General features: G+C 39.0%; 2 protein-coding genes across 2 annotated transcripts; both read left to right on the top strand.

Moving 5' to 3' along the window:
* Nucleotides 1-17: 17 nt before the first annotated feature.
* Nucleotides 18-11,561, top strand: cln6a (CLN6 transmembrane ER protein a). Its single transcript, XM_085274668.1, has 7 exons — nucleotides 18-207; nucleotides 2,083-2,203; nucleotides 2,336-2,434; nucleotides 3,447-3,635; nucleotides 7,790-7,845; nucleotides 9,913-10,035; nucleotides 10,776-11,561. The coding sequence occupies exons 1-7, from the start codon at nucleotides 161-163 to the stop codon at nucleotides 11,044-11,046; spliced, it is 906 nt and encodes a 301-aa protein (XP_085130794.1). The 5' UTR covers nucleotides 18-160; the 3' UTR covers nucleotides 11,047-11,561.
* Nucleotides 11,562-14,016: 2,455 nt separating this feature from the next.
* Nucleotides 14,017-17,863, top strand: calml4a (calmodulin-like 4a). Its single transcript, XM_085274678.1, has 5 exons — nucleotides 14,017-14,207; nucleotides 14,315-14,345; nucleotides 14,560-14,700; nucleotides 15,093-15,281; nucleotides 17,298-17,863. The coding sequence occupies exons 1-5, from the start codon at nucleotides 14,205-14,207 to the stop codon at nucleotides 17,393-17,395; spliced, it is 462 nt and encodes a 153-aa protein (XP_085130804.1). The 5' UTR covers nucleotides 14,017-14,204; the 3' UTR covers nucleotides 17,396-17,863.
* Nucleotides 17,864-18,072: the final 209 nt, after the last annotated feature.

Here is an 18,072-nt window from a genome sequence, read left to right as displayed (position 1 = left end):
AAACAAGGCGACAGCCCGGAAGCGACAGCGCTCGTGACCATTAACTGTACACAAAATGTTTAGGGTAGTTGAATCCCGCTAGCTTTCCACACCTGTGACCACGGAGCTGTATGAGTAGGTAAAGTAAACGAGACCATCGGCTGCCTACACGGAAACAACGATGCAGACTGTACGAAAGCGTCAAGGCAAGGATTTACACCTGAAGAGGTTTGTACTCTAAACATGAAGATGTCGCTGCTGTTATCGTCGCCTTGCTGAAGGGCAGTCGGTTCATAAACACAGAAAGCGTAAAGCTTAAAGAAACGAACGTCTGTAAAACCCGGAGAATAAATGTTTTCTACAGTACAGGATTTGCTTATCTCTTCTTCTCCTGCATGTATCCAGGAACAGATGCTGGAGGCTGGACTGCGCGCCAAGTGAATGATTGGACGTACAAATGAAAACGGAGGCGCGCATGCTCCGTTTGATAGCGCCAGTTAGGCGTTATTTCAAGCCAAATGTTGTAGAAACAAAATCCTGGCTTCTTGCGGGGAAGCCTGTTGTTGTATTTACCTCGCTCTTGTCTTCAGGCTTTCTGATGACATGACAGGAACACCAGCTAACTCTGGAAAATCTCACACTGGCTGTGTAGCTGATCTGGATGTAACTAGTCTGTTTTCAGTCTTCAGACATCTGGCCAGCAAACACAATCATGTAAAAAGAAGACAAAATAGATCAGGTCAAGCAAAAGCAAAAAAACAAAAGGGGCTATAGGAAAAGAACACGTGGAACTACAGCATTTGAGACCTTAAGTCATATAAAGCCTGACTTGTGTCTTTACAGGTCTAGACCAGTGTTGTCAAACGTCACAGGCCATAATCGGCTCTGCAAAGACTCCACTGTGGCCTACTGGATCCTTTGGAAAATGGGAAGGAGGGCATAAATTCTTGGACTATTAAATGCATAAGTTTTGAATGTTTTCCTATTAATAAAGCCCTCCCACATGGGCATCTTTACTACACCAAAGTAATTACAACTTTTACAATTGGTCCACAAAAACTGGGCAGTTTTTGTGACTCACTTACTCCTGTGAAATTTTATAATCACAGGGCAACGAGCTACCTCAATTCCTTTTGTAATTTCACACATTTAGTTGTTACAATTTAAGCTCAAAGAGTCAAGCTGAAAGATCGCTTTCATATATTACAGCAGCATTTCTTTATCATGTGGAAAAACTGACATGTACCATTGAAATTGCCTTTCTTTTTCTTATATTAATTAAAGCTCAGGGATGAAATGTTCAACTGAACTTTTTCATTGACAGAAAGGGGGAGTGTCACTAGTCCAGCCCACTTAAGATCAAAGTGGGCTATATATATTCCATAATATATAATGAGTTTGAAATTCCTGGTCTAGACACATAGGTTAGACTGACACAGCTTTAAGCTGAATCAGCAGTGGTTGCTACTAGCAGCAGTATGTTGAACTGAAACCAACAAGTGGCTGCAAAAGTTTCCCAGCAGCTGAGTTTTGCAAAAAAATTTGTGTGGCTTCATTAATTTTTGCAGCTTCATGATCAATATGTCTGGATGGCAAGAAAAAGGATTTCAGGCAGATGCAGATGGTCACAGCACTCTTTGCAGTAAATACTGGTTTTGCTGGTGTTACAAGGGAGCCTGTAATCCTTGAGGAAGGCTGAAAGCCCATGGGGGATTTATCTGCACTCATCTTCCTGCTTTCCCAGTGCATATGTTGAACTATAGGGACTGTGCTCAACATGCTACAGGAAATTGCACAGCTGCACACAATAAACAGCAGGTTGGATAGTTCAGCAGTTTCACAGCTGCTGCATAATTATTACTCTGAAATCAAAGAGTGGAGGATGCAAGGGGGGTGAAAAGAGAATAAACTTGTGTTTTAAAATAACATTTTAAAATACTGTAGTTTTACCATCAATATAAAATACTCGAATTCAAGTAAGGAAACCACGTGCTCTTAACCTGAAATAAATGCAGTAACATGTCTGTTAAGGGCTCGGCAGCTGTGTTGCCCTTTGCTTTGGTAATGCTTGCTCTATTACAATGACTTACTGTATGTTTACAGCGCTCCTGGTGTTTCAAAGGAAAATGTGCCACAGAAGAAAAAGCAGCGCTTCCACTTTGACCTGTGGCTGTGTCTCACTGTGCAGAACTGGATATTAGACTTTGGAAGGCCCATTGTTATGGTAGGAAGGCTCAGTGCAATTTCTTCGTACCTCTTGTGGTTTAAATCTAATGAAGGAAAAAAAGGCAAATGGATGGTTACATCAATATTTTCAATTTCAGTGGAAACCAGTATTTTCTTACATATGTTTCAGATCATTCTTCCTCTGGAGTGGTTTCCACTGAACAAGCCCAGTGCTGGAGACTATTTCCACATGGCCTACAATGTCATAACACCATTCCTAATGCTCAAGGCAAGTCTTAATGCAGCAGAGTGTCTTAGTGATTGTGAAGACAACATCAGGTCTTCTGTATTCTCTCCAGTGAATAATTTCTATGTGAACACTTGACCTACTGTGTAACTCTTTATTTCAATATTGCTTTTACTGCAGTTGCATCAGGACAATCTGGTTTTCTGTTGCTTTACAGACTGAAATCTGTGCTGACTTTTAATGTTTCGTATCTTATTGCTTATGTGTGATTCCTATACAGTTAGGACAGTTCAAGACTCTCAAGTCTAGGAGAGGCAAAGATTTCAGCATTCCAGATCTTGTCATTCCTTTTCTGCTCTGCATGTTGTGACTGCTGGCCATGTTTTGATTTTTGATAGTTTAGTTTTCACCAATAAAAATCTAATTTTGGGCAGGCCCTAGTTAGAAAAACCTTCCAGGGATTACTGAGCTTGTTTAATACCTGCTTTAAGAGACTGTAACTCAACATGGCAACATTATATCCAACATCATTTTGGGTTAATTTTTTTTTCTCAGTTTCAGGAATCAGAATTGCATCAGTTAAAATGTTGTGTAATAATTTTGTGTTATGATTTTTCAGGTGCATTTTGAGGCAGACTATTTAGGTTCTTGCAAACCAACATAAAAACCCATAATTCAACGCCTGACTGGCAAAGAGACAGTGTTACTTCTAGTCAGTGTAATGACGCAAGTTGCATGCTTTTGTTAGAGGATGTAGGTCATCCGTGTGGTTGTGTTATGAAACAAGCTATTTGCCCCGTAATATCCATTACCTTTAAGGCAGATCTATATTTAAGAGACAGGAAGAACTAGGCAGGTGCAGCTGAATAGATAAAAACACAAACACACCTAGATAAAGTCAAAAACATATTCAAGAAAAGAAAAACGGCACATGTAGGCTGTGTGAAAAAAAGTCTCAGAGATAACGCACAGGCGCTGTGGTTGAAGCCAGTTCTTAAAGGTGTCCCCAGAATAACTCTTTTAAGGTATACATGTTTGTTTCTGCTCCATTCAGCTGATTGAGCGCAGTCCGAGAGTGCTGTCTCGCACAGCCGTGTACCTCTGCATCATCACGTTCGTCATGGGAGCCAGCATCCACCTGGTGGGAGACTCCATCAACCACCGGCTCATCCTGAGTGGCTATCAGCTGCACCTATCAGTGAGGGAGAACCCCATCATCAAAGACCTTAAACCAGCTTCACTGGTAAGATGGCAAACAGCTAAGATCCATGGTGGGCTTAGTGGGAATACTGGAATACATGGAGAAGGTTGTCAAAGTGTGTCGTTGTATGTTATTTATGTAAGTGGGACAACTTCATGCATGCTGCTCGTACAAAAAATATTGTTTGTCTTCAGCAGTTTAAAAAAGCTGTTCTTTTTGAACTGAGAGCACACCGCAGAAACACGCGTCACCGCAGCTATTTAGATGCAGCAGACTTTACCCTGCTGTGTGGGAGTGGAGCTTATTTTTCTCTCTGCTCCTTCGTCGTCATCATCACATCTTTTATTGTCACATCGACCAGAAGCAGAACATCGTACCTTTGATAGTGTGGTGTTTGTCAACGCTTATATACTGTGGGTTAATGTAGCAGCACAACAGCAGTCATGTTAAGATTTTATACCCTGGCTTTATTTGTTCCATGTCCCTATTGCTGGAACGGTTCGCAGCCGAGTGTGAAGCAGCGGGAATGAGGATCAGCACCTCCAAATCTGAGGCCATGGTTCTCAGCCGGAAAAGGGTGGAGTGCCCACTCCGGGTCGGGGATGAGTTCCTGCCCCAAGTGGAGGAGTTCAAGTATCTCGGGGTCTTGTTCGCGAGTGATGGGAGAAGGGAGCCGGAGATCGACAGACGGATTGGGGCTGCAGCTGCAGTAATGCGGACGCTGCACCGGTCCGTCGTGGTGAAGAGGGAGCTGAGTGTAAAAGCAAAGCTCTCAATTTACCGGTCGGTCTACGTCCCTACCCTCACCTATGGCCACGAGCTGTGGGTAGTGACCGAAAGAACGAGATCGTGGATACAAGCGGCAGAAATGAGCTTCCTCCGAAGGGTGGCTGGCCTCTCCCTTAGAGATAGGGTGAGAAGTTCGGCCATCCGGGAGGGGCTCAGAGTAGAGCAGCTGCTGCTCCACATCGAAAGGAGCCAGCTGAGGTGGTTCGGGCATCTGACAAGGATGCCCCCTGGGCGCCTCCTGGGTGAGGTGTTCCAGGCATGTCCCACCGGGAGGAGGCCCCGGGGCAGACCCAGGACACGCTGGAGAGATTATATCTCTCGGCTGGCCTGGGAACGCCTTGGTATTCCCCCGGATAAGCTGGAGGAGGTGGCTGGGGAGAGGGAGGTCTGGGCCTCTTTGCTTAGGCTGCTGCCCCCGCGACCCGGCCCCGGACAAAGCGGATGAGGATGGATGGATGGCTTTATTTGTTCCTGATTTATTTCCCTGCTGATTCCAGGGGAAGAAATCACTACGGATCTTATTTATTACAAAACCAAGATTCATATGTAGTTGTTCAAACATCTGATTGATGCACAACTTCTTACCCCACAGTTAGACCAACAGAGAGTCAAAGAAGGTTTTTAAAAACATTTTTTTACACTGGTTCATGTGAATTTCATTGTGAGGTTTAAACCCATTTACTGCCTACAGAAATGTACGTTTGCTCTCATCTTTCAGCGTAGTACTTTGAGGTGTCGACTGATGTTCCAGATCTCTACTTTTATATGTTTTTTTTTTTCAATTTTTATTATACTCCTTTATTTATCCAAGTAAAAGTGTCATTAAGATTTAAATCTCATTTCCAAGAGGGACCTGGCATCGTGGCAGCAAAAGTTACAAAACATGACAACATAGCAACAATTCGTACAAACATGGGAAAAATACGCAATAGCAGATCATTAAGAGCCACATTTAAAACAGTCACACTGACTAAAAGAGTTATTCTCTCCCTTCTTGAAATGCACTTAAACTCCTTTACGGCAACCATTTCTGACAATCAGTTGTATGATGTTGTGAGAACGAAGGCTGTATTAGTTGCAGTTTAAACACATGTAAACACACAGATAGGAGGAAACGAGCCAAGGAGAGATTTATAGTTAAAAACCAACCAATGGGAAAGTCTGTGGATATACTGTACAGAGATGGCCATTTAACAGCAGCATACAGAGAACAGTGATGTACACAATTTCCACAGCCAACAATAAAACATGGTAGATAGTATCTAATCTCTTTAGGTACTGGACTGGTGCATTCATAAAAAGCAGATCGCCGTAATCCAATAAAGGAAAAAAAAAGTGCATAAATTTAAATGTTTTCTCACTTTGAGAGAGAAACAAGATTGATTTCTAAAAAGGTAACTTTGTCCAAGTTTAGTTTCAACTTAGACACAAGCGTTTGAATGTGAGTTTTAAATGACAAATTCTGATCTATAATGATACCTAGATACTTGTAAGATTTGACCATTTTAATTGCAGTCCTTTGAATGGTTTAATCTTAGGAAATGCAGACAACAACTCTTTGCCATTTGATAGAGCTGGGCGATAGAACGATAACGATATGTATCGCGATATAACTTTTACTCGATAGAGAAATTAAGCTATCGCGATAGACCTCGCCGCTCTTGTCCTCTTAAAAAAAAAAAAAAAAAAAAAAAAAAAAAAAAAGGTCAGCCGATCCAAATTCAGTAGCGCAGAGCCGAACCAATCACAGCCGCAGCGTCACGTCGCGTGACTTGTTACGTACAGCACAAGTGCCAAGCCGCACGTGTGTTTGTTTGGGAAGCAGCCAGCGGGTAATGGAGCCAGCGCGTAATGGAGGAAATGAGTGTGCCGACTAGAAAAATCAACCGAGCGTGACCGAAGAGAAAACAGATGATGGTTCCAACGCCGGAGAGATTGTCGAACGGAAGAGCCATAGAAGTTCCGTAGTGTGAAGGTATTTCGGCTATTTCAAGTCTGACAAAAAATAGAGTAGCGCCCACTGTAAATTGTGCCGAAAGCAAGTCTGGAAATACAATAAACTGGTGCATGCGTCACACTGTGCGCCACGTTATTGTTTCGGTGAAATGAATTTCTACAATACTGTTACTGTTAATTCTACTCTCTGCAGTGTTTAAATGCTTACATATACACACAGTTACTGTCCGTCCACACATACGACTCTGTTCTGCTTCTATGCCGCAGCTTTGTTTACTTTTTCCCACCGAGGCTTCTAGACTTCTGATTGGCCAACATTTCTGCACGGTTAGGAATCTAGCGCCACCTGCTGCTTTGGCATGTTCATAGCAGCGTTTTCCTTCATTTCTGCCTTTATGTGTGGACGGGATTATTTTTTAAAACGAAAACAGAAAATCTCAGTTTTCAAAAACACCCGTGTACGTGTGGACGTAGCCTCAGTCTCTGACTGGAAGCGCTAATTCGTCATTCGGCTTTTGTCAGACTAAAGTAACTGTTAAAACTGTTTGAAAAGCTAAGCTATACAACAAGGAGAGATTGAGAATTTCCTTTTAGTTCTCAGTTTATTTGATATTGACAAAAGTTAGTCAGTTTTGTCTGTTCTTCTGTAAAACAAACTAAGATTTATTTTTAGAATTAATACTTTATTTCTAAGTGGAATTGACAATTTAGTCTGTTTCATTTGTTCTATTTTGAAACTTAAACGCTTTAGCGGCTGCCTTTTGTGTAGTTTGCAATATTTGCCTTTATTTAGCTGAAAAAGTCTCATGTTCCTTAAGTACATCTACCCTGTTGAACTTATTATGGGAAATAAATATTTAAAAAGAAGCTGCTGATTATTTCACATTTTACTTGTGAGCAACGGCACATTTAAATCTTACAAATATAGTTATTTGGCTTATATCGTGATAGATATCGTTATCGCCTGAAATGAAAAAAACATATCGTGATCTGAAAAAATCTCATATCGCCCAGCTCTACCATTTGAGAATAACATTAACTTGGATTTCTCTAGATTTCATGTCTGTAATTGGCAACTGTAATCAGCAGCTTTTGTGTGTGTGTGTGAGGCTTCATCAAATGCTTAAAGTCCTCGGGTCAACAGCTTTCAACAACTCATCATCTCATGAAATGTGATTTTACACATTCGGAAAAACATCAATTGCGTGAAATCTTTTCTTCAGTAAGTTATAACATTTTTAATATACAGTCACTTCAGGTAAAGCCAGTGTCTTTTTATATTTTTATATTATTTAATGTTGTTCACAGCTGTTTTTTTTTAATCTTGTTTTGCTCTCTGTGAGTTCTGTAATAAAGTTGAAGTTACACACCAAAACACTAGGTGGCACTGTAGCATAAGGTTGTGTGTCTGGGAACGTTTTAATGAATTTAATTTGGTCCTTCTCCCTCAGATTGACTCCTTTGAGCTGCTGTATTATTATGACGAACACCTGGGACATTTAATGTGGTATGTTTACAATAATTATGTTGCATGTACAGAAATGGATCGCTTTGAACCACAATTTCCCCTGGTGGGGCGCGGGGTTATCATGGATGTGTTTTGAAAAAACATACAAAGGCAAGTAAAGTAATCAGAGCAGAGATTTTGAGGAAATCTGTACACAGTTAGCATTAAGCTTTAATGTGTGACCAGTTTTTGTCTCTAATGAATCCTAATGAAAATGAATCCTATTACGTGCAGGAAAACGGAGAATTTTTCCAGATCACTTGGTTTTATCTTAAAATGAAGAAGAGTTATAGCTCTCCTGCTATTTCTTATTATTGCACAGACTTTTAGTTTTATGGGTTTGTTTATGTTTTATTCCCCTCATAATGTTCCAGCATTGCATTTTCACTGCTGAGGTAAAGGAATTACAGTTTTCAGTGGACGAGTCTGCTGTTCGCTCAGTAATGCAGATATGGGTGTGGTTTGAGTATTGCAGTTCTGGAAAGAAGATAGAGGGTGAGTAGGGAGATTGCTAATATGTTGAATCAGGATGAACAGTACTGTAGTTGTCTTTTTATCCCCTTGCTCTCCGGTGCTGCCAAAGAACTCATATGAAATTAGATGAGTGAGTTGAGACAGTGTTTAAGCTTCCTCTGCTCAGGCGTTACATAAGCAGCCTCATGAAGGGTTGAACTGCTTTGTGACAGATGACAGGGCACGAGGGAAGGTGCAGCTGTGAAGTGTTCAGCGCCTTGGCCCCAAAACCAACAGGTTACTTTTATACACATTCTTTTATTTATGTTTTAATATCAGAATCAGAATACTTTATTGATCCCTGGGGGAAATTATTTTTTGTTACAGTGCTCCATTTTAAACCAACATTAAGACAAGACAGACAATACGCTAACTAAGAATAGTACAATATATACATATATATATATATATACATACATACATACATAAGTCACTTATAAATAAATATTTGGAAAAGAAACATGTGTAGTTGTAGCAGCAAACAGTGTGTTAAGTGGATGCGTTGTACAGGGAGATGGCCACAGGCAGGAATGATTTCCTGTGTCGTTCAGTGGTGCTTTTCGGTAATCTCAGTCTCTCACTGAACGAGCTCCTGTGACTGACCAACATGTCATGGAGTGGGTGGGAGGTGTTATCCAACATTGTCTTTATGAAGAACATAATCTTTTAAACATGAAAATATAAATGAGTACACAAACCTGGATATGTGCACTTTCGTACACATATCCAGGATCCTTTGAATTCTAAGTTGCAAGCATAAATTGTAGTACTGATGTGATTTGTGATACACTAATAGTAGTACGCAAAAATCGGTGTAGTTGTTAAGGAAGCAGGAATATGAGCAGAGACTATGTTAAACTCATATAGTCACTTGCTGTTCTCGCCAAATTAGTTTGACAAATATAATGAAAAGCCGTTAATGGAGCAAATAAGTGGACCTGATGGGAAAATAATGTTCCTTTTAAATCTTTGGGCTCATCCAAATGGAGATAATCATTTTACAGGAGATGAAACATTTACAGTCGGACTAAATTTACACAAATAAGAACCATCAATAATAATTACAAACTCTGGGTGGTATGAAAGACTCTAGCTTGAGACCAGCTGACAGTTTAATAGATTTCAGAGGTGTTATTAACTGACCATGTACAGCACATCCCTGTAATATTTACTCTGAAAATAAAATGCAGTTTATTTTATTACATTCTTGATCAGCGATTAGATTCATTTATTTTTACAACTGTTCTGCTAAATTGCCACTTTCATTTTAATTCACTGCTTAAAAATGTACTAATAATTTTTGCAGATGTTAAGTTAAACAAATGACCTCATTATCGTTATCATGTCTAAACATTTAATAACAAAAAGAGAAAGAAATGGGTTTTTTTTTTTCTCCTTCTGCTTTTGTGGTTTGTTAAATACTGTTTACTTTTTTTAGGGTTTCATTGAGCCGAGCTCAATAATATTTTTCATTGCCCGTTTATAAAGATGTACTTGAACATAATGTTCATCCTGTGCAGAGGATAAGGGTTTGCTTCTTTTTTTTTCCGCCAGGTATATTCCTTTCTTTATCATTCTGTTCATCTACTTCACCGGTTGCTTCTCCAGTGGTGAAGAACAGAAAAAGGTTCCTCTTGCTGGTTGGCTGTTGCTGGGACCAAGCGCTCTCTACTATTGGTCAGTCTATCCTTTAGACACACTACATAGATTACCAGACACACAAACTCACCATGAATACATTCAGTTGTTATTAAAGTGATGAAAACTGTGAAGGACATCTGAAGTCTAATCATGGGCTTTAGAGAAGAAATGCTTAACACTAATTGGGATGATTACAAATAACTTTCATAATCTAAACTAACTGAGATAAAGAAAAGAGTAGACGGACAGCAGTAACGCTCACATTTAAAGTAAAGCCAGGGAAACATTCAGTACTACAAGTGAAGTTAATAGCTTATGAACAGTCCCTCCAATTATTCTGCACTCCAAACTGTTTTAATTTTTTTAGAATGACCTTTAGTATTCTGAACTCCAGTATTTTCTAACCTGTTTCTAAAATCAATTTCTTTCTGTCTAAAAAGTCTGACAAAAATGAACATGCGACTAAACCAGATAAACAAACATCTAACAATTGTCCAAATTGAATTTTACACACAAAGAAAGATATAGACGTGCTTGAGAGCAGCTTTGACGATCCTCTGAAACCTGTGCCATTTTGGAAAAGCAATTACTTTTCTTATCTGACATCTAAACGGTAATATAGTTAGTAATGTGAATAGGATTGTTGCAATATATAGCAGTATTGATGTTTCCATAAAGATTGCAGTTTCCTTATAATAATATTTTGTTGGACATTTAGTATTTGGTTCTCCCTGATGTTCTGACTTCTCCTGTCTCTTTTTTAAAATTTCTTCTAGGTACTTGGTCACTGAAGGACAAATCACTGAACTTTTCCTCCTCACCTTCGTTGCTATGGTTGCTATGGTGATATTCCAACATCATAAAGGACTTGGCCCCGACAGTAACGGTCTGTTCCTGTTCTATAGTTTCGGTGTTACCGTGTTCCTTGTGGCTCTGTGGGTGGCCTATCTGTGGAATGACCCAGTGCTACGCAACAAGTACCCCGGACTCATTTATGTGCCGGAGCCCTGGTCCTACTACACTTTGCATATAAAGAAGAGCCACTGAAAGGGTTCACCAGTGTTGTACGTTTTTATAAGTGAAAGAAACTGCTCTCTTTTCTTTCTTTTTAAAAAATACATTTTCTCACATTTTGTGTGGCAGAGACATTAGCTGTGCTTAACTATGGCACTTAATAAAACTCATTGATGTGCACTGGTTTTCACTGTTAAACTCAAGGATATTCTGCCTCCTGTCCCAGTACTGAGCAGGGAATTTGCCTCCTTTGTAGATTTTTATATTGATGTATGTGAAATGTTTCGCTCTTTGTCTCTTTTTTAATGCTTGAATCTTGTGGCATGAGAAATCATAAAAGAGACCAGCACTGCACACTGTCATGCATCATGTTATCAGTATTAGGGTAGATTTTGCAATTCTCATGTCATACATGTTTAATTTACTAATGCAAATTGGGAATAAATCTGTTCATCATTTTTAAAATATTTTGGCCAAATGGGAATGTGTTAAAATTAAAGATATAAATACTGGACTGGGATTTAGCCAATAAAGACAAAGTGAGCCCCTATGGTCCTTTATTTACCTCTCAATTACCATTACACATGTTCTGTTTTACTTAGAAACCAATCACTGCCTCACGACTGCAACCAGTCATTCAAATATAACTTGTGAATGTGTTGCATTTAAAAATCTATTGCACAGGACCCTAAGATCAGGCACAAATTCAAGCCTCGCTGTTAATTCAAATGAATTAAGTGCCACTTAAACACCTGTGGAGCATTGACATTTTGGGAATGTTTGGCAATGAATTATTTTTAAAGAATTCAATTAATCTGACATATGACGGTGCCACGAAGCAACCTGAATGGAAAAAGAGAAAGCTGACCTTGCATAGCCTCAAAGAATCCAGTCTATTAACAGCTGAATGCTGTAATATTGATCTTTAACACCCCTGAAGAAACAGGTGCTATGGTTACACATGGTCCTCTCTTGACTGTCGGAAAAGATAAAAAGAAGTAGTTACAGTATATAAGTATATTACTTTATCTTAAAATATGCATATTTATAGAAATTTAGTTGCATGGCAAACAAAAAACCCCTTAATAATAGTTGTTTTTTTAAAATGTGGAAAGTATTCACTCATCTGCCTTCAAATTTGAATTTCAGTGACATCCCATTTTTAATCCATAGGGTTTGAATATGATGTTGGCCCACCCTTTGCAGCTATTACAGCTTCAACTCTTCTGGAAAGGCTTTCCACAAAGTTCAGGAGTGTTAATGGGACTTTTTGAACAATCTTAAAGAAGTGTATTTGTGAGGTCAGATACTGAGAAGCCTTGGCTAATTTACCCCTATTGGGTTGAGGCCATGGCTCTGTGCAGGCCAAAGTTATCCACTTATCCATGTCTTTGTGGACGCTGGTGCACAGTCATGTTGGAACAGGAAGGTGCCATCCCCAAACTGTTCCTACGTAATTGAGAGCATGAAATTGTCTATGATGGTGATGTAAGGCTTGAATGCAGCTGTTCAGCCATGGAAGCCCATGAAGCTCTCTACACACTGTTCATGAACTAATCTAAAGGCTACATGAAGTCTGGAGGTCTGTCGTGATCGACTGCACACTAAGTGCCTAAGCATCTGTTGACCTCACTCTCCTCGTGGAGTTGCTGTTGTTTCCAGTCGCTTCCTCTTTTTATAATACCACTAACAGTGACTGTGGAATATTCAGTATAGAGGAAATTTCATGAGTGGACTTGTTGCACAGGAGGTATCATGTCACGGTACCATGCTGGAAGCTCCTGAGAGCGACCCATTCTTTCACAAATGTGTGTAGAAACAGTCTGCATGCATAGTTACTTGATTTTATACACGTGTGGCTGTGGCAGTGATTGAAACACCTGAATTCAATGATTTGAATGGGTGAGTGAATACTTTTGGCGGTATAGTGTATATGGATTTATAAAAGGTAAAAATAAATAGCAACACAATGACAAAATATTAAAATAACAAGATTAAACCTGACTAATCTTTAAGTGGAGGCCACTATAAGAAGTCTCAGTTTAACATGAAACATCAGCATTACATAAATAACAGGCTCTCTGTTGATTGGTCAGTCAGTCTGGGTCATATGACTGGCTGGCATATGATCCAGCTTAAGTGATTTAGCATCTTTTCACACCTTCTTGTATCACCTAGTCGAATCCCATGCAATGTCTTAGTAAGAAGGCTTTCTATTTCGCCTGCACCCAAACACGCGAGTCTTTTGCACCTCCTGCCTTTTAAGGACACTGTGAATTACAATACAATACAACTTTATTTGTTTATTTATACAGCAATAAAAGGGAATATAAGAACAAAGTTACTAAGAACAGATATAGCTAAAAGATGAAGTACATAAATAAGAAATTGAAAAAAATATAAAATAGGGACACTAACTACAGTAGATGGAAAAGCTATGTTGAATAAATGAGTTTTTAAACAGGATTTAAAAGATAAAACGGAGTCTGACGCACGCAACAAAACATCAACTATTCTCTTGTTGATGTTTTGTTTCACTTCAGAACTAAAGCATTAAATATAAACCTCAAGCTGAAGTATATTTAATCCCCTGCTGAATTTCTATGTTTGCTCACTTAGAAAAAAAAGTCTCTAATTTTTACGGTAGTTTGATCTTAATGGAGCGAAACAGAATATCAGCACAAATCCAGAAAAAATACATAAATGTATACATTTATTTGCATCATTACAGGTGGGTTTAGATGTCTGCAAATATTTGTTCCTGCACAGTTTGTTATTGCAAAATTTGGATTCTAATATGATTTGTATAGCACTGCTCCATGGTGAATGGGATTTTTTAAATGTGCATTTTAAATTAAAAAACAAAACAAAAAACGTCATACTATCACTTAGATATTTATCTGAAGTTATCTGGGAGTTTTAAATCTTGCTTTTAACTTGATGTTAGACAACGTTTGTATGATGTGTCACTGTGGTAACATATGGTAGTTGTCTAGTAGTAAGCGGTCCCTTTTATGGGAGGGGTGGTAAGAGGAAGGACAATGCAGCGCTGTGGATCCGATATCTGTGTTTCCACAGCAACAGATATTAAATTACGACGGGTGTTGGACTTTAAACAGAGGTGGAGGGACAGGTGACGCAGGCTTCAGTAAACTGTCTTCTTCCTGAACAGAAACGCAGCAGTCTCAGACATGGTAAGAAATTCCATTTTCCATTGAGCCTTTTTGTGTATTTTCTTACACAACAGACCATTTTTCTGTATTTACCTAACAAGTGACGCCACACTATTGTCACCTTGCAGGCTAAATTCCTCTCACAAGCTCAGATCAATGGTAAGATTCATCTACAGGTGCATGTTGTCAATCACTGTTTCACTCTGTTACTGATGTTTGAAATTATTTATTTGTACAAAACAACCAAACTCTCTTCTTTTTTAGTCTAATTAATTCCTGTTTACCGAAGATTTACTGTGAAAGCTCCTCACTAATTACAACAAGGGGGGAAAAAAAGTACTGTCATTCAAAAACTTTGTTTTCCCCACTGCAGAGTACAAAGAGTGCTTCTCATTGTATGACAAGAATCAAAACGGCAAGATAAATAACAATGACCTGATCACAGTTATGCGCTGCCTGGGTACAAGCCCCACACCTGGTGAAATCAGGAGACATCTACAAGTCCACAAAATTGGTAAACTATAACATGCAGTAAATCAAAGTCTTTTTGTCTTTGAATAACAGCTTGTTGTGGGTGTAGCATAAGGGACAAGTCTGAGAGGTGACGTTTAAATGACAGTAATTTCAAATTGCACTGACAGTCTTTACTACTACTGTTGAAGCATAAACTGGTGTTTGTGCTTTAAAATTCGTGGTTTTGTACATTTTTCTTACAGCCTTCTTAATGTGTGCTACATACAGTATAACACTATATATCCTTAAGAAATGCAGGGAAAAGACAGCAAATAAAAATAACAAAGGGCCTAAAGAAGTACAAGAGCAAAGGGCATTTTCTTTTTAAACTTACATTAATCATCAAGTCAAGGTTAAATAAAATGTACCACCTGATTTCACATTTGTGTTTAGAAAAGTCTGCTGAGGTGGAGTTCTCTACGTTCCTGTCAATAATGCACAGACAGATGCAACAGGAGGATCCCAAAGTGGAAATCCTGGAGGCCTTGAAGATGACGGACAAGCAGAAGAAGGGATACATCGAGGCATCTGAGCTGCGGGCCAAGCTCACCATGTTAGGAGAGAAACTCACAAACAAAGAAGGTAGAGCAAGTGAGGTTTCTAATTAATGAGATGTTACGTTTTTACCGGCCTACAGCTGAGCCTTTTTACTGATACCTCGCAACAATACTGCCAATATTAGATGATTACGTAGTGTTTCATAATCCAAAGTGAGTCTTAAGGTCTCTAATAAATATCTTGAGGACGTTTCGATCTGAGCTCAAATAGCTGAGCTTGTAGGGCATTGCACGACAGGAAGGACACCACTATGGTCTGTCTCTCCACAAAGTTTGTGAAATTCATTTTGGTAGTTTTAATCCTGCTCACAGGAAGATGCAAAGAGATGCACCTCTCACCTTTGCAGAGAAATAACCAATAAACCATTTCCATATTTCTATAAGTACAAAGAACTTATTCTTTGCTTCAGTATCGAACATCGAAACACCAATAAACCACCATTTATCTGAATACTTTATGACTGCAGTAAATATCAAATGTTGAATCAGGAGAAAAAAATGAATTTATAATGAACTCTGAACCTGATAGTTTTCCACAGTTGATTTCTTTAATGATACACGTGTTCTGCATCTTGACACAGTAACTGATCCACCCCTCAAAAAGTGACTAATCGCAGGAAGTTTGTCTTTAGAGCTGAGCTCAGAATCTTGTAGGTAATTACAATAGTTTCTCTCCTGGTATTTACTCCGTGGCTCCTAAAGGCCACTCCCTCCTTCCTGTCAGGAAATGCATTTGCTGTTGTGTTGCATGCTGATTAAGCGACAATTCGTTTTCCCATCAGAGAGATATTGTGTGAAATATTTCACTAACACTACCCGACAGAATATTATGAATACTAGTAAAGCCCTAGCAATAGCAATGTCAACAAAGACATATGTTGAGGACTATTTATAAGCTTTGTTCTCTGAAGGGGTTACAGCACAGAGGTGTGTAACATCATCTGTGACCTCTATAGAATTTTTTTTTCAACCTTGAAATCATAGCTGAAGTCAAACCCTGGCAGATGTCTGACCGTACAGGTCAATCCAACAGGGGGCACAAGTTTTGTGACACCAGGGGGACGGACTGGGCGACACCACCTTTGTACTGAACTTGTTCCCCTGACAAGCTGCTGAATAGTTGATCCTCAGGCTTTGTTTTAATTTCCACAAAAAGCTAAAATCTGTGACTGATTGGCATATGATGCAGCTTAAGTGATTTAGCGTCACAACTTTTTGTATCGCCTAATTAAATCACAGACAATGTCTTACTTAGTAAGAAGGCTTTTTATTTTTGCCTGCACCCAAGCACCGGAGTCCCTTGCACTTCCTGTCATTTAAGGACACTGTGAATTCTCTTGTTGATGTTTTGTTTCACTTCAGATGTAAAGCGTTAAATATGAACCTCAAGCTGAGAGTTTTAATGGAAGGACTCCTGCTGGGATTCGGATATCTGGTTAAACCTCCAGGGTGGATTTTTAAGTTTTTCAAAGCCACCTCATTCACACAGTGACGGGTCTCAGAGCAACATAAGCTGTATTTCAAAGTCTGTGGATGGGTTCTGTGTACATTAAGCTGTTTATAGTTAAATGAAGCTCAAAAGGCTTCTCAGTGGGGAGACATTTATTAAGTTTTTGGATTCCCGAACTGCTGAAGAAGATAGTAATGCCAATTTCCTAAAAGAAGAGACAACAGACAACCATTTTGAGTATTCAGGACATTTTCAAGACATGAAAAAGTACTGGAATGAAAATCTTTAACTACACTTTTGTAGTTAAGTCAACAAGGGTCCATGGTGTATGATATGAAGAGACATAAACCCTTAGGAAACTAGTATGAGTACAGCTCACAGATAAATACTGGAAGGGAATATTTGTGACTGAAATATAATGTGTTGTGTTGCAAAATATTATTTTCAGTCAATATTGTTTTTCTTTATTTCATCCCTGTTAAATATCTCACAATAGCAACAGCAATAACACTAATTATAACCATAATTTATGGTGCGATTTGGCTGCTTATCCACTTATGCTCTTATGTTTTCTCCATCTTCCTCGTGTAGTGGACGACCTCTTCAGAGAGGCACACATCAAGTCAAATGGGATCGTCAAATACGAAGAGTTCACAGCGATGCTGACGCTGCCACCTGTTGATTACTGATTTTTAAAAAAAGAAAACAACTACGTCAAACGTCAGGACAACAAGCTACGTTGGAAAACTGACTCTGAATATCAAGAAGGTGACATCATAGTCACATTTTGCACATGAAGTTCGGTTGTATTAAATTTGCCTGTTGGTACAGCAAAAGTTTTTCACAATGATTATTTCTTGAATATTTTATGATTAATACACAATACTTTAATTTCTTTCCATAACTCTCCTTTGTAACTGAACACTACACAGTACGTGTTAGCATGTGACCCTGGTGTAAAGCCATTAGATCCTCAGCGCCATAGCTGACCACGCTTCACCCAATTAAATCCTATCCCTTGGGTGTTAATACTGACTAGTGAGTATGTACCAATCTCATCTTTTATGAGAGTTTCAAGTGTTCACACGTTGTTGTTCAACAAGCTTGTATGTAAAAGTTGTGGAATTTGAAAGAAAATAAACTGTAATTCCTGCTGGTATTTAGAAACTCCGACAGCTCCAATTTCTCTGTCCTCTCAAATCTTGCATGCATAAATAACTGTCTCACATTTGACATTTATTAAAATTCTATTTAAATAAGTGACATCTCATATTTATATTTCCTTTTATTAAGGGCTACAGCCATAAAATCTTTGTGTTTCACACGTTTTAATTAGTAGCGTTTAGCACAGTGTAGCACTATGCAT

This window comes from Mchenga conophoros, linkage group LG1 (assembly GCF_057382185.1).
Source record: "Mchenga conophoros isolate Kocher_MC1m ecotype Shallow Benthic linkage group LG1, M_conophoros_male_GT1.1, whole genome shotgun sequence".
Lineage (NCBI taxonomy): Eukaryota > Metazoa > Chordata > Actinopteri > Cichliformes > Cichlidae > Mchenga > Mchenga conophoros.
Note: the sequence above shows the minus strand (reverse complement) of the source record. Positions and strands in the feature narration are given on the sequence as shown.